The sequence below is a fragment of the Moschus berezovskii genome, chromosome 9 (assembly GCF_049115385.1).
Source record: "Moschus berezovskii isolate FMDL1 chromosome 9, NW_MosBer_1.0, whole genome shotgun sequence".
Classification (NCBI taxonomy): domain Eukaryota; kingdom Metazoa; phylum Chordata; class Mammalia; order Artiodactyla; family Moschidae; genus Moschus; species Moschus berezovskii.
The window spans coordinates 74,234,693-74,258,512 of NC_142468.1; the positions used below are offsets into that span (position 1 = coordinate 74,234,693).

Sequence of the window (23,820 nt, forward strand, 5' to 3'; positions counted from 1 at the left end):
CCACAGTCATTTTGGACCCCAAGAAAATAAAATCTGTCACTGTTTCCACTTTTACCTCATCTATTTGCCATAAAGTGATGGGACCAAATGACGTGATCTTAGTTTTCTAAAGGTTGAATTTTAAGCCAGCTTTTTCACTCTCCTCTTTTACCCTCATCAAGAGGCTTTTTATTTCCTCTTTGCTTTCTGCCATTAGAGTGGTCCATAGGTGAATATTTTTCAGCACTAAAAAGAAATGAGGTAACCAGCCATAGAAAGACATTGATCAACTTTAAATGCATATTACTAACTGAAAAAAGCAAATCTGAAAAGGCTGCATGCTATATGATTCCAACTATATGACATTCTGAAAAAGGAAAAACCTCAAAGACAGTAAAATGATAAGTGGTTCCCAGGAGTTCCTAGGGAGGTAGGGATGAATACATGGAATACAGAAAACTTTTAGGGCAGTGAAACTACTCTGTTAGATGCTGTAATGATGGGTACATGTCAGTGTACATTTGCCAATACCCATAGAATGTAAAAAACCAAGAGGGAACACTAATGGAAACTATAGACATTAGTTAATAATAATATATCAATATTGATTCATCAATTGTAACAAGCATAGCACACTAACCCAAATGTTCATGGTGCAATCAAAGAGGAGGGCTTGAGAAGGGGTGTGGGAACTATGCACTTCCTGCACAATTCTGAAAACCTACAATTGCCTCCCAAAAAATACAATCAGTCAAATCTAAAAGAAAATAAAATTGGTTGTGGATGAAAAGATATATGATACAACAGGTGTAGAAAAATGTTAATAGTGGTGGTGTATGCGGATGTTCCCTATATAACTCTTTCCACTTTGTACTGTTTGATGTTTTTCATAGTAAATATGGGGGACAAGTCATTGTGGGTAATATTATGAGAAAACTTAGCACAGTAAGGTCAAAAGAAGCCTGTGGAATTTAACTCCACCAGGGTTTTCTCATATGATTCTGTACAAAATATATAACTTGATTTAACGAACTGAATTACTAATCTAAATTTTAAAACCCAGTTGGTTCTGCCTTCAAACATCAGAGCCTAGATTAAATTGACTTATTGTTTGAGAAATACAACTAGATATTAACTGTATGTCATCTCATCCGTAGGGGAAAATGAGCAGGGCTTTGTAGTTTTTGAAACAATACTGATGATGTGGTAATCTACACAATGACTGTACTGGACTTTGTCAGCGTCCTTGTTATGATTTAGCACTGTTTTATTTACCATCCGAAACATATATTTTCATTACTCACTACAATATGACAATAACAAGTTTTGAATGGTGCATATTTCTCATTATGAATCTAAATACACAGAATGTTTGCTCTGTTCTCAGTCACTACACTGTGCAAAACTGGTGTGTTAAAAATAGTATGACATATTTGCATATTTATCTGTATTAACAGCCCCGTGAAACAGTTATTGCACATACACAGCTGTTGCTTTTTAAGTATTTTTTAAAGGAACCATATCTCTTCTTCTATGTAAATTACATACATTCTCAAATATATCATCTGAGCCAAGGGAATTTCAAAGCTTTTAACTGGAAAACTTATTCTCAGAGGAAAAGAATGTTAAAGGAGAGGAATTGTAAAATTTTAGTCATTGTGTCCAAATGATAAATTTTTAACCTAAAATGATAAACTTGTTCCTTTGCCAAGTCAAATATCATACATTGTAAACAGAAAGTAATTCTGGATGCTTCTACAAATTATGACCTTATTTCAACATGGAGACTGTTTACCTCGTCTACAGAGCACATAAGAGATGCTGCTTTATATCGATCAAGTTCCAGAAGTCTCCACTTTGTGACTTAAAAGTGACAAATTCTGTTGTAAAGAATTTTTCTTTTAATTGCATTCTCATATCTTCATAAAAGCTAATAGCAGCATTTTTCTTTTTAGTTAAAAATGAAATTATACCCCTGGAATGCTAGCTACTATCATCTTGTAGTTACCAGAAAAGAGATCCAGTTGAAAAACTGTTTTAGCAATTTTCCTTATTTTCTCTATAACTGTAATATGGATACTTTCAATTTTAAGAAAACATGTGTATTTTCAACTCTGACCATATTAAGTTGATTAATATATAATTCAGATGCACATGAGGTTTCTCATTTTAGTAGCTGAACTATAGTTTTTTTTAAAGGCTTTTAAATATAAATAGTTGAATCAAAGATTTATTTCATAGTTCAATTTTACCATGTTAGCTCAATAAGAGGGTATTAAAAGAAAGGATTATCATATATTGAATAAAAAGTTTGTCACTTTGCAGCTCTAATCCATTCAAAAAAAAAGGTGATTTCTGTACAATTTAATCAGTTAGAGGTCTTTATTGCCTTAAGTATTAATTGATTATGTTCTTACTAAGGTCAAAAGTACACTTGGCTGCCTAGAGACGGCCAATTAGCAAATTGTCAACTGTGCTTATTTACATTGACCAAACATAATAGTAGTTATTTGACTGTCAAGTCAGAAGGTCACCAAATCTTTTGTACACTTTGCCCTCCAAAAGGGCAACAGTCATTTAGACACCAGAAAGCATTCATAACAAAGATTTAGTTTATTACTTATTGACTTAAATCACTCTTAGAAACAGGTGTTTCATTCTCTTTGGACAACTGATATATCATTTCTTTGTGACAAACTTGAGGTCCAGTTGAAATCCTGTGGTTGATTGTATCTGAAGATTTTTGTTCAGCAAGCAGCTTGCTCTTGAAACTCTAAATAGCTTTTTTAAGAGCAAGCCAATCCAATGACTATAATCCTTTGCAATATAGACTTTTCTCCTGCTAAGTGATTGCAGTGAGTTGGAACAAGTTGGACACAGGTGCTGAAATGCCTCTGGGGCACTATTCTCAAAGTTGAAGTTCAGAAGCACATTTGATTCTTACCTTAATGAAAACATTAGTATGTTTTTGAATATACTGGTGCTGCCATGGATATTTGGAGAAGGCAATGGCAAGCCACTCCGGTACTCTTGCCTAGAAAATCCCATGGATGGAGGAGCCTGGTAGGCTGCAGTCTGTGGGGTCGCTAAGGGTCGGACACGACTGAGCGACTTCACTTTCACTTTTCACACATTGGAGAAGGAAATGGCAACCCACTCCAGTGTTCTTGCCTGGAGAATCCCAGGGACGGGGGAGCCTGGTGGGCTTCCGTCTGTGGGGTCACACAGAGTCCGACACGACTGAAGTGACTTAGCAGCAGCAGCAGCAGCCATGGATATTGGCTATTTTATACAGACCAAAAGAGAAATGAAAACTCAAGCTTATTCATGAGCCAGTAATCTAAAATTTCTTCCTATAATCCCAGTGATTTTTTATCATCATACGTCATTACACCTAATATATTTAGTGGTGATATAACTAGTTGCATTTGTTAGCATTTTTTTTTTCTATTTACACTCTTCTACTTAAATTTATCATTATTCTCCCTTACATTTTTCAGTTATTTATTGAAATATCACTGATGATCCCATGAGTTAATACTTTAAACAGTAAGTACTTTTGTTTCATGTATCATTTTTACAACTTATTCCTATAGATCAAACTAGAAACCCATGAGTTAGCCTAGATTCCTTCCTTTCTCCAAATATTCATCTCATCAAGGATCACATTCCGTCAGTTCTAGTTACTGAATATCATAAATAGATATTAATATAAGTATCTTCCACTTCAACCCACTGTCACTGCCGCTTAGCAACTTATTGGCTCTCGATTAAATTGCTATGATACACTTTTCTGTATCTTCTCAGTGATTCAGTGGCCTTCTGTTGGCATGACTATCTTCCTGCTAGATTGGGACTCCAAAATAGGGTGATATATTTTTACTGTATTCCCAGTGAACACTTTTGGCACATACAGACTTTCAGTAAAAATTTACTGAGTAAATAAATGACCACAACTAGCTTTATGCTACATATAATGTAAGCCTTGATAGGATAATAATTTTTATGATTTATGAACTCATTAAATCAAATTTTTCACTAGTATTATTAATATTTTTCTAACTATAATAAGAACCAATAAGTTATAGTTCATCCACATGGCTAAACCACCAACATTGACTATGAAGACAGAGAGAGTCCAAGCCAAAGGAAAAGTTACTACCATACTTCTTGATTAATTAAGCCACCAAGTATAGGTAAAAAATAAATCCACATACTATCAAAACATGTGCTTTGTCTGTGGTATCATATGATTAAATAACAGTTACTATTTATACACTGTGGGCTTTGACATATTAGCTATTTGCCTCTCAAGAGTAATGCAATGTAGATATAATATTTGTCCTTTTTCAAATGAGAAAATTTGTTGCATAGGATAACTTATCCAAACACAAGTGCATAACCCAGATCTTGCTTGCTCCAAAGCCCAAGTTCTAATTTGCATCCTTCTTTAGAACTTTGGACAACCTGTTGGGTTGGCCAAGAAGCTCATTCAAGTTTTTCTGTAACACCTGGAAAAATCAGAATGAACTTTTTGGCCAACCCAATATTTTACATTATTCAAAAGCTTTACTAAATGTTGCACACAGATGTTTCATGTCTATCATTGGGTTGGATTGGGAAGTGTGGGGAAAATAATCAGTAGATTCAAAGGTGGGAAAAATGACGGTGGACAGTAACAGTAATATGACTTAATAGTTAAGGCTGCATGGACTTCATCACACAACCCTACACTTGAGTTCCAGGTCTTCCTTGTGCGATCTGTGTCATCTTCTGTGTGTGGCTTGACCTCTAAATTTCACTGCACTAATCTCTAAATAAATATAATAATTTGTGTTGCTGTTGTTGAGTCAGTCAGTTTTTGTGACCCCATTGACTGCAGCATGCTAGGCTTCCCTGTCCTTCACCATCTCCCAGAGCCTGCTCAAACTCATGTCCATTGAGTTGGTGATGCCATCCAACTGCCACATCGTCTGTCGTCCCCTTCTTCTCCTGCCTTCCATCTTTCCCAGCATCAGGGTCTTTTCTAATGAGTCAGCTCGTCACATCAGGTGGCCAAAGTATTGGAGCTTCAGTTTCAGCATCAGTCCTTCCAATGAATATTCAGGATTGATTTCCTTTAGGATTGACTGGTTTGATCTCCTTGCAGTCCAAGGGACTTTCAAGAGTCTTCTCCAACACCACAGTTCAAAGGCATTCTTTGGCACTCAGCTGTCTTTATGGTCCAACTCTGATATCCATACATGACTACTGAAAAAAACCATAGCTTTGACTATATGGGCATTTGTCAGCAAAGTAATGTCTCTGCTTTTTAATATGCTGCCTAGGTTTGTCATTGCTTTTCTTCCAAGGAGCAAGCATCTTTTAATTTCATGGCTGCAGGCACTATCTGTAGTAATTTTGGAACCCAAGAAAATAATCCCTGCCACAGTTTCCACTGTTTCCCCATCTATTTACCATGAAGTGATGGGACTGGATGCCATGATCTTCGTTTTCTGAATGTTGAGCTTCAAGCCAAACTTTTCACTCTCCTCTTTCACCTTCATCAAGAGGCTCTTTAGTTCCTCTTCACTTTCTGCCGTAAGGGTGGTGTCATCTGCATATCTGAGGTTACTGATAATTTCTCCCGGCAATCTTGATTCCAGCTTGTGCTTCATCCAGCCTGGCATTTTGCAGGATGTATTCTGCCTATAAGTTAAATAAGCAGGGTGACAATATACGGTCTTGACATACTCCTTTCCCAATTTGGAACCAGTCTGTTGTTCCATTTCTGGTTCTAGCTGTTGTTTCTTGACCTGCATACAGGTTTCTCAGGAGGCAAGTCAGGTGGTCTGGTGTTCCCATCTCTTGAAGAATTTTCCACAGTTTGTTATGACCCATACAGTCAAAGCCTTTAGCATAGTTAATGAAGCAAAAGTAGAGGTTTTTCTGAAATTCTCTTGCTTTTTGTATGATCCAACAGATGTTGGCAGTTTAATCTCTGGTTCCTCTGACTTTTCTAAATGCAGCTTATACATCTGGAAGTTCTCAGTTCACGTTCTGTTGAAGCCTAGCTTGAATAATTTTGAGCATTACTTAGCTAGTGTGTGAACTGAATATAATTGTGCAGTAGTCTGAACATTCTTTGGCGTTGCCTTTCTTTGGGATTAGAATGAAAACTGACCTTTTCTAGTCCTGTGGCCACTGCCGTTTTCCAAATTTGCTGGCATGTTGAGTTCAGCACTTTAACAGCATCATCTATTAGGACCTGAAATAACTCAACTGGAATTCTATCACCTCCACTAGCTTTGTTCATAATGATGCTTCCTAAGGCTCACTTGACTCCACACTCCAGGATGTCTGGCTCTAGATGAGTGATCACACCCTCATCATTATCTGAGTCTTGAAGATCTTTTTTTGTATAGTTCTTCTGTGTATCCTTGCCACCTCTTCTTAATATCTTCTGCTTCTGTTAGGGCCATACAGTTTCTGTCCTTTATTGTGCCCATCTTTGCATGAAATATTCCCTTGGTATCTCTAATTTTGTTGAAGAGATTTCTAGTCTTTCCCATTCTCTTGTTTTCCTCTATTGTTTTGCATTTTCACTTAGGAAGGCTTTCTTATTTTCCTTACTATTCTTTGGAACTCTGTATTCAGATGGGTATATCTTTCCTTTTCTCCTTTGCCTTTCACTTGTTTCTCAGCTATTTGTAAGGCCTCCTCAAACAGCCATTATTATTTTGCCTAATATAATAATAGTAACTGCCAATTAATTTGTGAAGATCAAATGATATTATGCAGATAAAATTCTTAGCACATTTTTTACTAAAAAGAGTTCCTACTGTTTTATTTTTTCAGTTATATATAAGACAGGCAAATAAAGCAGATATTTTATTGCTTTTTCCTCATTTCAGTTCAGTTCAGTTCAGTCGCTCAGTCGTATCCGACTCTTTGCGACCCCATGAATCACAGCACACCAGGCCTCCCTGTCCATCACCAACTCCCTGAGTTCACTCAAACTCATGTCCATCGAGTCAGTGATGCCATCCAGCCATCTCATTCTCTGTCGTCCCCGTCTCCTCCCGCCCCCAATCCTTCCTAGCATCAGAGTCTTTTTCCAGTGAGTCAACTCGTCGCGTGAGGTGGCCAAAGTATTGGAGTTTCAGCTTTAGCATCAGTCCTTCCAATGAACACTCAGGATTGATCTCCTTTAGAATGGACTGGTTGGATCTCCTTGCAGTATAAGGGACTCTCAAGAGTCTTCTCCAGCACCACAGTTCAAAAGCATCAATTCTTTGGCGATCAGCTTTCTTCACAGTCCAACTCTCACATCCATACATGACCACAGGAAAAACCATAGCCTTGACTAGACGGACCTTTGTTGGCAAAGTAATATCTCTGCTTTTTAATATACTATATAGGTTGGTCATAACTTTCCTTCCAAGAAGTAAGCGTCTTTGAATTTCGTGGCTGCAATCAGCATCCGCAGTGATTTTGGAGCCCCAAAAAATAAAGTCTGACACTGTTTCCACTGTTTCCCCATCTGTTTCCTCATTTAATGATATGTTATTGGTGACTCTATAGTTAGGCAAAGAATAATCAAGGTGAATTCAACGTACTAAAAGTATATTCACCATGCTGAAGGTCTGTGTGTGCGTGTGTGTGTGCATGCGTGCGTGTGTGTACGTGTGCCTGTGCGCACGCGCCAATGTGCTCAGTAGCTTCAGTCGTGTCTGACTCTTTGTTACCCCATGGACTGCAGCCCACCAGGCTCCTCAGTCCATGGGATTCTCCAGGCAACAATAATGGAGTCGGTTGCCATGCCCTCCTCCAGGGGGTCTTCCTGACCCAAGAATTGAACCAGAGTCTCCTTCATTGCAGGTAGATTCTTTACTACTGAGCCACCAAGAAAGCCTCATTGACTTTCTTTTAAGTAGAAATGCAACACTCATTTACACTCTTAAGAGAAAATTTAGAAATTTTAAATAAAATTCAGTCATTAGTATCAAGTTAATTTCTTGTTCAGATTATCTTTGCAATGATCACAGTTCACATTTAATATTTGGTATGTAATCCTAAAAGAATGAAATTTTTAGATTTTTACAATTTTTAGTTTGCCCAACTCAAACCTTAACTGTTTTCTATTAGATGGTTATTCTTATTCTAACCTTTTTTTAAATCAACCACTTCTTATTCTATAATAAAAACTCTGGTTGCTTGCCTAGTTGTTAGCTATTTTCTCTGTTGCTGCTGCTGCTGCTAAGTCACTTCAGTCGTGTCCGACTCTGTGTGACCCCATAGACGGCAGCCCATCAGGCTCCCCCGTCCCTGGGATTCTCCAGGCAAGAACACTGGAGTGGGTTGCCATTTCCTTCTCCAATGTGTGAAAGTGAAAAGGGAAAGTGAAGTCGCTCAGTCATGTCTGACTCGAGCTCACCTAAAATAAAGCATGACAGTAAGGATTGCCTTTTTTTCTTAATCTTTTGGTTTATTTTAAACAAAGATACTGTATACATTAAGTGGAAAAAAGGAGAGTCGTTATCCTTTTTTCTATTTTTACAGTGTTTCCCATGAGTTTCAGTATTTGTTCTTAGCTAAACTCCTCCCTTATTATTCATTATGTTGCTTTTGAAATGGATTGTTTCAGCAAATATTTATTGAAAACCAGGTTCTTTGTTGTTGCTGTCATGAAACTTGCATGAGAGGAGAGGGGAGACAAAAACTAAATGGAATAAAGGAGATTGAGAATGGAGAAAATGATGTCAGGGGGAGAAGGAAGTTACAATTATTAAATAGATAGGATAGTCATGGATGGGCTCATTGAGAAATGACACGCTCTGCTCTGTCATTTGAGCAGAGACCTCAAGGAAGTAAAGAATTTAGCCAGGCATATTACCCGTATTTGGCAGTCTATGCAGAACAAACAAACATTTGAATGCGGTAAAGCAAAAGTGCTCAAGGTTTGAGGCTTTTTTGAGAAATAACAAGGAGACTAATGTCGCTAAAGCAAAGTGAATTTATAAGAGAATGCTAACATGGTCATAGAGGTAAGAGGAGAGGGCCAGGGGCTTTACTGAGCCTCCTGGGGGTGTGGAAGTGGGGGTAGGTATCTGTGTTTTACCCTGAGTACAGTGGGGAACCCAGAAGGTTTTGAGTGGAAGATCTGACCTGATGTGATGTATATGTTAACAGTGTCACTTGGGCACTGGCTTGAGCATAGGTCCTACCAAGGGTAGAGCCAATGGACCAATTAAGAAGTTATTTCAGTAATCCAGCTGAAAAATGAAAGTGACTTGGTTTAAGAAAGTAATATTGAACTTTTAGTGAGAAGTGGCTGGATTCTGGATATATTTTGAAAGTACAACTGACAGAAAGTGAGGAGTTAAAAAAAAAAAAAGAAAGAAAATTAAAATGAGAGGATTCAAGGGAAATTCCAAGATTTGGGGCCTGAGCAACAGAAGAACATACAACTGATAAAAATCTTACACTCTGTTCCTAATGATTCTATATATCAATTTTATTTATAAAACTATTTTAACTTCTGTTTTACCCTTTGATATTTCAAATGTAGGAGCTCAATCAACTACAAAGTTCTTTTTTTTTTCCCTCTGTCTCCAGTACTTTTATATTTTTTATTTTTTTAAATTTTTTTAATTTTTATTTTTATTGGAGGCTAATTATTTTACAATATTATATTGGTTGTTTTTGCCATACATTAACATGAATCCGCCCCGGGTGTACATGAGTTCCCCCTCCCGAACCCCCCTGCCACCTCCCTCCTCCCCTTATCCTCCCTCTGGGTCATCCCCACATACCAGCCCCAAGCATCCTGTAACATGCATCGACCCTGAACTGTCGATTCGTTTCACATATGATAATATACATGTTTCAATGCCATTCTCCCAAACCATCCCACCCTCACCCTCTCCCATAGAGTCCCAAAGACTGGTCTATAACTACAAAGTTTTAACAGCACTTTGAGTGCTCTTGTTGGACATGGAGCAGCTCTGTGTAAATCAGTGCACTAGCAGTCACTGCTGGGGACACCACTACCCCCAGTGCTTACTGGAAAACATGACATCAGCATGAGGCTGCTTGCAACGCACAGAATTATTAGATGACATGGCCACTGTCTCCTGTAAGTTTTTTGTCTGTCTCATCATCTAGGTAAATGGATTTCCAAGTCTCTGACTGGGTTGGGATCTTAGGCACAGGGCCTGGATGTTGGGTGCTTTCCATTGGTCTCTGTGTGATTTAAAGCATGAGAAGTTCCAGGTGATATGGTTTTAGGGATATGAGAACCATTATAAAAATTACGTCCCAAGTCAAGAGGTAGAAACCAGTCAGCAAGAAAAGGCCTGCCCCAGAAAATTGTGGTATTTGTCCAGTTACCTCAGAAGGCATCCTATCTCTTTTTTTCTAAATATTTAGGGAAAGCCTTGCTGTAGCCTTCAAACACTAACAAGTTTACTGGGGAGCTAGGAAAAGATGAATATGTATACAGAGAAATAAGAATAGATATCAATAAGCATAAAATGTATGGTATTGCAAAATTCATATCTACAATGAATTATCTTTATTATGCTTCTTCCTTTTTTTCATTTTATGTTCTTTAGGCAACTACCAGTAATAGTATCTCATTTGATAATTTTAAATTTGTTGGTATTTTTTTTCTCAATTTAGTTGAATGCAAAGAAAACCTTTGAAATGCAAATAAAAGTCATTTCTCAGGTCCCCAAGAAGATTTGGGATAACAAACCTTGAATCAGTTTTGGAAAGAATCATATAATTCCAGAAAAGTGTAGAAATCCCAGGTCTAATCCTGAGACAGATAAGGACTAGCTAAACATGAAATACAAACTGTTGCTAACTTTAGTTTTCTCCAATCAGATTTTCATGAAACATTTTCATATCTTCGACTGAGACAAATGAATTTTTCTAATGCTCTATAATCCTTTGTTAAAATTCAATTAAAAAACAAGTCTACAGTCAAATAGAAATCATTTTATGTTTAATTTTGGATAATCCTCTTCTCTTTTCTTTGGCATTAGAACAAATTGCAATTACTGAAGCCCAAAGATTATAAAATAGTATTTAAGCATTCAAGCTCAATATCAAGTTCAAAAGATTAAAGGAGAATACAGAGACTAGCATTAGAGAATAAAGTTTATGAGACCAGATGGGACAAGTTTAAAAAGGTTTTAGGGAGAAAATACAATACTCAATTTTAAAAGGAAAGGAGGGGAGATAACTTATTTTGGCAGTAACTTAGACTTTTACTACAAAGGATATTATTTCAATAGTCTTTGTAATTGACTATAATAATATGCTTTGTCCTTTAACATAAGATAATATTTCCCATATCTCTATGCAGGCACTTCTCTGAAACTAAGCAAACTGTTTGGAAGACAGGAATTGACGAAGAAATCATATTCTTTTAAATAACTTTTCTCAGCTCTTTCATCAGAGGGTAAGAGTCAATCTAGACTCAGCACTGGGTCAGACCCTACCTGCTTCTATTTCTTTTTCTAGACAGAGTACAAACCCACAATCCAGATCAAATTAGAAATATTACTCCTCCATCTACTCAAGATGATCTCTAACAGAATTCTGGTTTTCTCTCCTTTCACCTGGGAAGAGAATTTTCATTTTAAACCCTTCTAATTTAACAGAGAGAAAAGGTTAAAAAGAAAGTCAGTCTCCATCCCCAGACCCTGTTTAACAAAAAAGTCATCCACAGTTTACCACTGACTTGAAGCCAAAAACCCTGCCAATTTTGCTCTCATATCTCCAAGTGTACCCTGACCCTTCATATGACCAGTGGGGCTTGTTGCATAAGATCTATCTGGGCGCTTTTCTAAAAGTGCTATCCTCGTCCATATTTCAAAACACTCACAGATATTTTATCATTAATTAGTATTCATATTATGTCTCAAACAATCTGTTCACAAATAGGGGAAGTGAACTAGTTGAACAGCTCTTCTGTTTGTCTAGTGTTTAACATGGATGATGTATGTAGAGCCCAGGACCTTTTAAGGGAGGAGGTGGTCAAGTGTTGAGTAGGTAACTCTTGAAACATTTAGAAGTTTACCTATTTCAGAGGCTGGACTTCTCCAGAGAAACTATACTTGGCAAACAGGGTGGGGAGACACAGGCCTCTTTAAAAATAGACCCATGCCTCTTTGATTCACAGCATCCTGGATTTGCTTTTCATCATGTTAACATGCCACTTGGGAGCTGGCTGGACTCCCTTGTTCAGTGACATATATTTCATAGTGGTTTTTTTTTTTTTCAAAAGACCCATTTGTTCTTTCAACCACAACATGCTTTGCATTTTTCTTTCAAATTTGAGGGTGTATATATATAGATTGATCATAACAATATTTTTAACATTCCAAACAATTTAGAAAGATAGTGGATGGGTGTCAGTTAATCTATTATGTTCAGCTCTTCCTCCTCCCCCTCTTCAGCTGCTAATCTTAGAAGTTGTGTGCCAAATTGTGTAAGATATTCTTCCAATAGCTACATGTGTGACTCTTTTGTGAGCTCTACAGACAGTTATGAGGACAGATTTGGAGTTGCATATGGGACTGTCACATGGTTTGATTGCCTTGTCTTCCAGGCACTGAGATTTCTTTTCACTGAGCTTTAATACTTAGGAATTTTTAGTTATGATAAAAGTTCAGGAAAGTCTCTATTAAATTATTTACACACTTCAAGAATGGGAAAGGAAATTTTTTTACTTGCCACCACTCTGTGTTTGGCATCTGTATATACTTAATAGTTCATATGGTTACTTTTTATAGTAGTGAAAAAATTCATAGAATCTTTATGAAAATCAGAGAGTTAAGAGCCTTTATTATCCTCCTTGCTCTTTTGGAGCAAGAACTAGTAATGTTGCGACAGAAAAGAAAGCAGATGCTTTGTAAAAAGGTCTCATATAACTTGTGTCCAATTGTAGAAGATGATTTGCAGGAAAATGTGATCTATCAGCTGATAGGAGCCAAAAATCCTATGTCTTTAGTCTCTGAAATGGTAAGGTATGAATTACTTTATATACACATATTGAAAACCCTTTTTCAGGACACAAATACCACAACCCTTCATCCCATTGAACCTCAATGCCACCCTTGAGGGACAAACAGCCTTACAACAAAGTCTTTCTCCTTATCTTAATTCAAATACTTTTTAAGAATAAATAGTGTCCTAGTGATATCTGCATCTAGTGAAGACATAATATTATAAAAGTGTTAATCACATATACTTATATTAATTTCACCCTGTAAAACAAATATAATGGTTAGTTATTCAGAGCTGCACCTTTATTTGCTTCAGTTCTAATTCAGAAATATTAATGATGCCTACCATATATTGATTGCCACTCTGAGCCTAAACTCTATAAAATAGGTATTTTACATATACACTCCTAATCCTCAGAATAACACACCAAAGTAAATGTTATTATTACCTCTTTCTTCCCAGTTGAGTCAGAACTCAGAAACAGTTTGAATGAGGAGAGAGGTATATTTTCTTGTTTTGCCCTTGAATTTCCTTTTTCTATTTTAGGTTGGGGAAGTCATGTAACTTGCTGGATAAATTGCACTAGTACCTTACACAATGAAACTTGTGAGTGGTGGAATACAAACCGAAGCTTCCATGTCCTTGAGCCACACCCTGAAAATTCTAGAAGCTATGCACAGAGGCGCTGGACTTCACCACATTCTCATGGCTCACAGTTACCTAAGGAGCAGCAAGTTCATTGCAACTGCTCTGGATACCTGGCAGAGGAACTTAACGACACATAAAGAGGTACCTACAGTATCTATTTTATTTCTAGTCTACGAAAGAGCAATTTATGAAGAGGTTTTCTCCAGATAGTATCAAGTCTTTCTCAGTGCATTTCATAAGGGTTTGAACTAAATCTGGCATAATAAGGTTTGATTGAGCTGTTATGTTCTGCCTCATAAGTGGCTGTACGCAATTGAGAAAGAAAATTGCTTAATAGAAAGTTACAGTCATCACTAACTTTATCTTAATTCTCCAAAGCAATAAGCTAAGAGTGCTATAAGAGCAGCTTAAGGCTGTTAGAAAATGCTGAAAAACACTCTATTTAGAAACATTTCTGCACATATGTCACACTGTACTTTCTTGTGATGGGCATTTATTTTTCTGATATTTTGTTCACTTAGGGTAAGTTTTATCCTCTGTCTCCAAGGATATTTCTAAAGGGATTTATCTATCCATTCTTCTAAAATATTTAGCAGAAATTTGGTTTTTCAGCATGAGATCTGTACCCTAGTTTGGGTTTGTAACTTCTAGCCATCCCACAGAAATCAAAAGTCATTTCTGAAATATATTGAATTTAGATCATAACATTATTTATATGACTGTGTCATCAGAAATTAATGAGCTGTTTATGAAAAATAGATTAAGCTAATGATTGGAATTTATTCTAGGAAGAAATAAGAAAGAATCTGTTCTTTCTTACTGCTGAAAGTTATACTGGCAATATAATCATTATTTGCAGATATTACCTACCTTGCAAAGGCATGAGACATGTGAACCCGGTAAAACTAAGAGTTTTAGTGAGTTTAGAGCTTAGTAAGATTCAGAGTTTAGTAAGATTGCTAGGTATGAAGAAAACTGTTTAAATCATTTACTTTCCAAATGTCAGAAATTACCAATTTAAAAGTATAATAGTAGCAAAAAGATAATATGCGCAGTAGCATCAAAACCTTTTAAGAAACTCAGAACCTCTGTAAGGAAACCCGTGAATCTTTATGGCAAGATGAAACTTTAAAAAATTGAAAAGGTACACCATATTTCTGACTGGAAATTATCTGAAAATACCTATTTTTTATATTTTTATTTTAAAAATAAATTTTATTTCATTAAAATTCATCTCACAGGGAATGTGTTTAACACAATGATTCTGAAATAGATATAGAGACATAAAGCAGGCAAAAAATAGCCTGGAAATTACCAAAAGAAGAAATTGGAGGCGAAAGAGGAATATAGAGGAAGAGGAAGAATTAAAAAGACTTACACTGCCAGATATTAAAATATAATGTGAAGACCCAATTAAAATCATGTAACATTGGTACAGTAACATTATAATCAATGACTCAAACTTGAAATTTCTCTTAAAACTATGTGCTTTAACATTTGTAAAGGTGTGACTGTATCTTTAGACCCAGTCAGAACACAGAAGCCATGCTGCCTGTTGCTGACTTGGCAAAGTGTGCTTTGGTGAAGCCTTGTTTTATATGAATGAGCCTACTCCTAACTGCACCTACTAACAAAGTGGAGTTTGCTAGCAGTCCCCCGAACTGCCTCTTACGCTGGTTATGAATTGTGGAGTTTCTCTGAATTCAGTGGGGTATATGGCTTGCAAATCGGAGAGCCTTTCCTTTCCCCACGACTCATGGCATCTGTAGAATTCTTATGAAAGTTGCTTTCTTCAATTGATAGGGACAATATGTCCTGGATCTGTGCTTTACTTAATTTTTGCTGTGGCTGACATTTTTTAATTTGAGCTCTTTTACAGATTCCCTCCCGCCACCTCCCCCAACGACTTCATTTGGTATTCAATGCAAACTAAAAATAAGACAGTATAAACTTTTACATTATTTAAGCTAATCTTAAGTTTTAATATAGAGTAAACATATTTATTAATAACGTATTTCTTCTCACTTATCCACAAATATGGGTTTCAATTTGGAAAGAGTTTCACTAAGAAAAGTTTGTAGACTATTTTAAGTGAGGCTAAGGGGCAAAATAAATACTGGTCATCTTTATAGATTTTGTAAGATAAGATAATTTCTAGGCAAGCTAACCATACCCACCTTACAACTAAATGTAATGCAAATTACCACATCAAACAGAAAATTTGAGCCTTCCAGTTAGATGTCTTTAGTTTTCTGCTTAGTTAATGTCAATTTAACTACTGCTTATAGTAATTTGCTACAGAATCACTGTATGTCATTATTTTGATGTTGGAAGAGATTAACGTTTTTAGCTAAGAAGAAAATGAGTTTGAGAAAGATATTTTGCCAAGTTGAAATTTACGGCTGGGGCTGTAAGGTATAAGGAATGTATCTAGCTTTGCCTTAAAAATGACTTGCTATCAGAAGTTAAGTGATCATTTTATAATTTTCTATAAAGTGAAAGAAAGGTATTTTTAATTTAATTACTCATGCTTGAAAGGATATTTGAGTATATTCTTATTGGAATAATTAGCAATTTGAACATAGCATAATAAGCTATTATACTCTTCCCAGAAATTTTTTGATTCTTTGGTTTTCTTTGAAGGTGCTAAGAGAGTCCAGAATGACATGATATTATTTAACATGCTGATACTTCTTAGGATCATAATGTTGGTTGCTAAAACTTTACTAAATCGACTTGACAGTTTCAAATTAAGTTATCATCTTGTGTTTTTCCTTTCTCCATATCTTTTTAATGACAGTGTCATATAGTATGATGGTTTTATGAGTGGTTTTGCTATTTCATTCATCAGAGTAATCAATGGGGAAAGGAGCCATATGGGTTTTAGTCCATTTGTATTGGATAGGACAGATGGCATTATTGATAGATGGAAATATTCCAAATATTTATTGTATAATGATATCACAAGGACTCTGACTTCTGAATTTTAAAAAATTTCAATTCTACAGTAACTGACAAATTAAATAATTTATATAGTTGCCATGTATCCATTTAATCATATCAATGTGTGAATTGTAGCATTAATTACCTTTCAGTTAATGCTGTATTTTATATGATGGGCATTTTTTTTCTAAGCCTTTGTGTTTACTTATCTGATTTCTGACCAACTATCAGTTTGGTCTTGAGGATTTTAAACCTAAACCAATGTTTAGAGCAGACAATATGTAAAGATGGGATGCCAGAAGTGAACAAAGTAAAGATTCAATAATGGTTCTCTTCCAATATCATCTTTGTCCTGTGGGAGGCCAGAGGGAAAAGGTACCCTTAAAAAATCTTTACATTTTCTTCTTGCATAAGTTATCACTCTCAATACATTTCTTAAAATTGTATTTAATATAACTGTGGATATAAGGACATAATGATGTAATTCAGGTTCTAGTTCTATTTTATTTTCTAAACTTGAAATTGAGTTATTCCAACAAGGGTTATGGCTGGTAACCATCATCACCATTAAAACACCGTCCTCCCAAATGTTTGACACTATTGCAGAATCACATTTGCACTATTGGAAATAAATGAAATTCAGTGAAAAAGAGGTCTTCACTTTTGTATTTTATGTTTTTGTTTTCCTTAAATGCATACTGAATGTATACAGTCATGCCTTACTTTGCAATTGCAAAGTTAAAAGTGATCATTTGAGTCATTCTAAAACTTCCATTGTTACCATTTTATTTTTAAAATATTGTCAACCCCTATTATTGAAGGTCTACTATGTATTTAAGCACTGCTGGGAGCTTTCTGTTGCTTACTAATTTACTTAGGAAATTAATATAAATTCCTTGAGTAGTGACACTTTTTCCAAACTAAAAATTAGAACACACTGTCCAACAGTGTTTTTTTTTTCAATCTGTGAATTTGTTACTGTGAAAAAATTACAAATGATTAAAAATGAAAGATTTTTTACATTTGTTATAAATTAATCATTATCTCCTTTACTGACCTGACATCACTGAATTCCGAGATCTAGCTCACTGCCTTGCACATGTCAAATTCAATGTTTGTTGATTATGATACTTATAAACAAAGTAGGATAGTGTATATCCACTAAGGTGATTGGAAATAGAGTTTAATTATATGCTTTCAAAATAATAATGTGATCCCACTAATGAAATAGCAAATTTATACTCAATTTTGATAAGATCAATCATTTTTAAAAGTTCTTACAGAAATAGACAATGTAATTATATTGGAAGATTAAGTTGACCAAGCTTTATTTAGTCAAAAATATGTAATATTGTTCAGTGAGCCAAGAGGACAAGAAAACTTAGACCTATCCAGAGACATCCCATTCAAACAGACTATGTATGATTTAGGGCAAAACTATTTGCATTCTTACTGCCCTGGCAAGGACAAATGGACCAAATAAATCCTGATGATCCCAGATTTCTCCAGCACTCTAAGACAATTTGGACTTCCCAAGTGGAGCCGGTGGTAAAGAGCCTGCCGGCCAATGAAGGACATGTAAGAGTTGCAAGTTTGATCCCTGGGTCAGGAAGATCCCCTGGAGGAAGGCATGACAACCCACTCCAGTATTCTTGCCTGGAGAATCCCATGGACAGAGACGCCTGGCAGGCTGCAGTTCATAGGGTCACAGAGTCACACATGACTGAAGCAACTTAGCAAGCAGCACCAGGCACACTAGGACAATTTCAGAAGCATTGATTAAAACAGCATAGATAGTATTCTGATAGAAATATCAGGACCAATAATAAACCAAAAAAAAAAAAAAAAGACTAAGAATAATTGAAGTGATATGGAATTTTAAATATTCTACATATATTTATTTTTCCTTTTTTAAAAAGCCAAGGTCTAAGTAAAATAAAAGGCATAAGTCTTTTGTTGTCACTAAAGATTTCTGTTTCCTTTGTATATGGAATAAAAATTATGAGTGCTTTCCAGTAAATTTGGGGAATATCTTTTTTGTATTTTTATGATCATAGGAAGGGAATAATTTTTAATTTGAACTTTGTATCACATTTGCAGCCTTTAACCTATGCTGATCTTTTCTTACTTTTCTCATTATCACTGTTTATCTCTCTCCCTCTTTCCTGTCTTTCTTAATACTCTTTCTGGCATTGAGAGAAAGAATTAAAAGCAGACAGACAAATCAGCTATTACTTTGAATCACCAAACAGGAACACTTCCTCTCAGACAACACTACAATGTAGTTATATTGTTATGTGATTATTGCTATTTAAGAAGATTTCATTCTCCTAATTTTAAATTTTATATATTCCAATAAATGTTTTTCCATTGATGGAAAGAAGAAACAAATCTAGAATTGAGCAGTCTAATTACATTTAAAGGGAAAGAATGACTCTCTTCACTGTATTTGCTAGAGATTTTTCTCATGAAAATTTTTATTTAAAGTTTTGGGTACAACCCATCTTCCCCCAAACCCCTTCCTTTCACATTCCTAAAACTAAGACATGAAGACTAAACCTCAGATTTTAATTTGTGTCCCAATAATTTCATATGCCCAAGTTATTTAGAGTCAAAGATATTACAATTATGTTTTAAATAAACAAGGCCTGGGTGGAAGCAACTTTTTAAAAATAATGTTTTAAGAGTACCAGAACATTTATCCAACAAATCTTTAAAGATATAATGCTCTTACAGAGGAAATAAAGGTGCTCAATAATAAATTTCTAAATTTAGTCCTGAACATTTGAACTTTGATTTAATAAAATTTATAGGAAAAAATTTTCAAGGCAATTGACTTAATTTCTAAAGACAGGATGGTATAACTGAATAAAGAAATAAATTTTTTCATACTAGGGCAATATATAAGCTGAAGTTCTTGAACAAAAGCAGCCTGTCAACTCCAGTATATTTAAGTACAGGAAAGATTGATGTTTGCCAAATGTCAAATGAGAGAGAAGAAAAATGTTTTCAAGTTTAAGAGACTGCCAACAATGAAAAGGAAAATAAATAAAAATTTAGATATACAATATTGTTATACCTTGTCAAGAAAATGATCATTGAAATTAGACCTCCTTTTACAAAAAACATAATGTAAAATTTCCACCAAAAAACTACTCTAGTCTAACAATTAAAGCAAAAGTAAAATTTTAAAAGGTACAAAGTGATGGCTGACATTAACAAAAATTGTGCTCTTAAATTATCAAAAACCTTTGCCCTAGATTTCATCTTCAATGATCTCCTACTGATTAATTAATTGGTTATATTTTAAAAGAAAGCTAGGAGTTTGAAAAATATCAACATGAACTATGTGGGACTCCATCATAAAATCAATAGTTAAAATATGCAGGTTTCTGTTTATTTCTTCTGCGTTATCAGGTTTATGACATTTATTTGGTAGCTAGACATTGTTTTGAATGTGCAGTGATTTGAGTTATTAAAATACAGTTCACTTATGATCCATGTTAAGAACATGCACTGCATTCAAATAACTTGGTAACATTAGGCCTTTCATCTCAAAGCAGTATGTTTCATTTCCCTGGGGTTGGGATTAAATTGAGATTTTGTATTCATTTGAAGTATAATTGTAATGAGAATATTTAACATGGGTCAAATGGAGAATAGTGGCACCCTGGAAGTGCTTAGAAATCATTTGCTCTTTTTATACATTGTCCCACAGTGGGATTGAGAAAGATTACCACGCCTTGTTTAACGACGTTATATTGTTCTATTAGTGAATCTAATGAAATCTTTGGAAGAAAAGAGCACAAATTGCTCAAATGAATTTTAGAAAATAAGGCATCTGAATCAAATAATTATACATTTGAAATACATCAGATACTGTTAATAGTCTTTACCTACAGAAAGTCAGAGATATGTATGTATATTTTTAAACTCTTAATGTTTCCTTTTTATTCCCATAATGGAAAGTGGGGGAAAATTGTATTTTATTTGCCCACAGACATGGGAAAGAATTACCCAGCAGAGCTATGTACCCACACAGATATTTCCAGACTCCTTTTTCCCCTGAAGCAGTCTTTTTATTGGAGCACCATAAGTGATTTTCCATCTTTCTCACTGAAGTGCTCAGGTATATTAGCCCCACTCTCCCTCTCAGGACATTGACTTTGTTAAAACCAAGAGGAAATAAATTATTTCTTTGTGCTGCTTGTTTGTGAGTGCTAAACTGGATCAGCCTGTGAGCAAAACCGTCCTGTCACTGAATAATCAGCTACTGAAAACCACGTAAAAATTATATTGGATAGTATCACAGATCTTAAAGAAAGTTTCCTTACAAAACAGTGCAAATGTCAATAAAATTCATTAAGCTCTACAGGATATTCAGAAACTGTTTTAGTACTAAATCATCCCCAGCAATTGCTTACGGCTAGATTACACTGACTCCAAAGAAAATGATGTTAGGTCAATGTAACAGCCTAAAATAATATAACATTTTCTTGGAGAGTTACAGGCTTTTGCCCTAAGAGGAAATGTATTTATGTTAAGCACAGTCTAGGATGGAAACTTGTTTGAATGTCCCGATAAATCCAGTCATTACTTTGGGAAACAAAGAAGTATGACTTACTCAGGAATTATTAAAGAAAGGAAAGTGTTTCATTTGGTAAACTCCCTATAGTAACATGGAAGTTCTGCTATATGATCACCATTCTTGGTCTTCCCAATTGCACTGGAAGTAAATATACTAATACAGTTACTATTCATTGTTTATGCTTGATGAAGGACTTTCAAATGTACCTAGAAAACAGTCACTATTTGGCTCAGCAGTAAAGAATTCACCTGCAATGCAGGAGACGTGGGTTTGATCCCTGGGTTGGGAAGATCCATTGGAGCAGGACATGGAAACCCACTCCAGTATACTTGCCTGGAGAATCCCATGGACAGAGGAGCCTGGCAGACTGCAAAAGAATTGGACACGACTTAGTGACTAAACAACAACATTATATCGTACATAGTAATGACAGTCCTCATTAAAATCTGGAACAAGGCAAAGAGGCCTAGCAATAGCACTATAATTTAAAATTATTCTGAAAGTTCTAGACAATTCAGTAACGTAATGAACTGACATCAGATTTATTAGAAAAAAGGAGAGAAAATTTTTATTCTCATGAAATCTATAATCACATACAATATAATTTACATCAAAAATATCTAAAATTGCCCAGGGCTTATTCATCCTGTTTCAGAAGAATGTGATAAATTGGGATAATGGGAATGGGCTGACATAATATGACTTTTCTAATACATTTTCAGACTCCTACCTTAAGTAAATGTATATTTATGTTGAGCACATTATAACAGAGAGAAACCCAAGTGAAGCAACTGGAAAACTACTTGAATTAAGAGGAATTAATTAAGATGGGAAGATACAAAATAAATAGCATACTTAAAAAATATCTATCCATCAACAATATCTTGATTTTGAGGTGAGGAAGAGGGAAAATAAATTCATGGTAACAATCACAATTATAAAATATCTTGCAGTATCCTTAATACAAATTGCACAAGACCCATATCTGGGATGAATTACAGAGCTTTTCTGAGCAACATACTAAAAGATAAATAAATGTAAAGAATTATGCTTCTGAATGGGAATATTGTAAAGATGGCAATTAATGTACAGATATAATATTAGCAACTCAGTCAAAACCCCAGTGGGATTATTTTAAGAACATGAAAAAAACATTCTAAAATGGTTAGGATTCAGAATAGCAAATGTGAAATATCATATATTAAATATATTAATATCATATATTAAATATGAAAATATTATCTGTCACTGTATTTTAAATGGCATGATACAACTGCAGCTAGAATCTACACTTATAATCTCCTGCATTGGCAGATGAGTTCTTTACCACTGTGCCACCTGGGAAGCCCTATAAAATGGAACAGATAAGCATAAAATTAACTCAGCATTTGTGAATAAAACAGAAGCTCCTAATAATGTACATAGGACATGATATTCAGTGAAAGATAATAAGAGATTTGGCCGAATTTGGGGAGAAAAAATAGTGATACAATGAAATTCAGACACCACAGACATATATTTTGAAGAATTTTAGTTACATAGAAATGTTCATAAATAGAAAAAATACAAAAATATTTATACAATATGAACTTAGTCTAGTAAAATAAACATATACATGGAAAAAAAAGGTGAGGGGATGTTGGTAGACGGAAGGTGATATGTTTTCTTCTTTATACATTTTTGTAATTTCCATCTTATTCCTTCAATTATAGTATATTACATAATCAGAAAGATCAAGGTTTTCACCTTGGGTTTTTAAAGCCATCTTCATGTTATCCAAGTAGAATTATCCCTTGGTGTCCATGGGGTTTTGGTTTCAGGACCTTTTGCAGATGACAAAAATCTTAAGATGCTTCAGTCTTTTATATAAAATCTTGTAGAATTTGCATATAACCTATGCACATCCGGCCATATACAATTGACCCTTGAACAACATGGGTTTGAATTACATGGGTCCACTTATATGTCAATTTTTTTCAATAAATATGTAGTCATTTCTCTGCATCTGCAGATTCAACTAACTGCAGATCAAAATTTCCATCAACAGTTGGTTGAATCTGTAGACTTGAACCCATGGATATGGAGAGCTCGCTGTACTCATTGCACTGCATCATTTTATAGGAGGGACTTGAGCACCTGTGGTTTTTGTTACCTGCAGAAAGTCCAAGAATCAAGCCCTGGTGGGGATTAACCATTAATCACCTCTAGATTACTTATAATACCTAATACCTCAGTTCAGTTCAGTTCAGTCGCTCAGTCGTGTCCAACTCTTTGCGTGTAAATAATGCAAATATTATGTAAATAGTTGTCACAGAAAATCCAAATTTTGCCTTTTGGAATTTTCTAGAATTTGGAGGGGGGAGTATTTTTGATCTGCGGTTGGATGACTTGATGGATGCTGTACCCACAAAAATGGAGGACCAACTGTACATTACAAATATTGTATATTTTCTAGTATGTAATACTTATAGACTTTTTTTTAGGAAGATACTGTTTTTTTGTTGTTTTAATCTCTAAACTCAGCAGGCCTTAATTTTTTTTCCCTTTGACAGTGATGAGCAGTTAGTGCTCTGCCAGGTAGTCGTATCTAACTCTTTGCAACCCCAAGGACTGTAGCCCAACAGGCTTCTCTGTTCACGAGATTTTCTCAGCAAGAATACTTG

General features: G+C 35.2%; 1 protein-coding gene across 1 annotated transcript in view; it reads left to right on the forward strand.

Annotated features, from left to right (window-relative positions):
• LOC129562669 (uncharacterized) overlaps positions 1 to 23,820 on the forward strand; it is an 87,083-nt gene that overhangs the window by 21,193 nt on the left and 42,070 nt on the right. Inside the window, exons 2-3 of the mRNA XM_088840191.1 lie at positions 11,333 to 11,428; positions 13,525 to 13,767. Coding sequence (XP_088696317.1) covers positions 13,576 to 13,767 — 192 coding nt within the window. The 5' untranslated portion in view covers positions 11,333 to 11,428; positions 13,525 to 13,575. The remainder of the gene's footprint in view (positions 1 to 11,332; positions 11,429 to 13,524; positions 13,768 to 23,820) is intronic.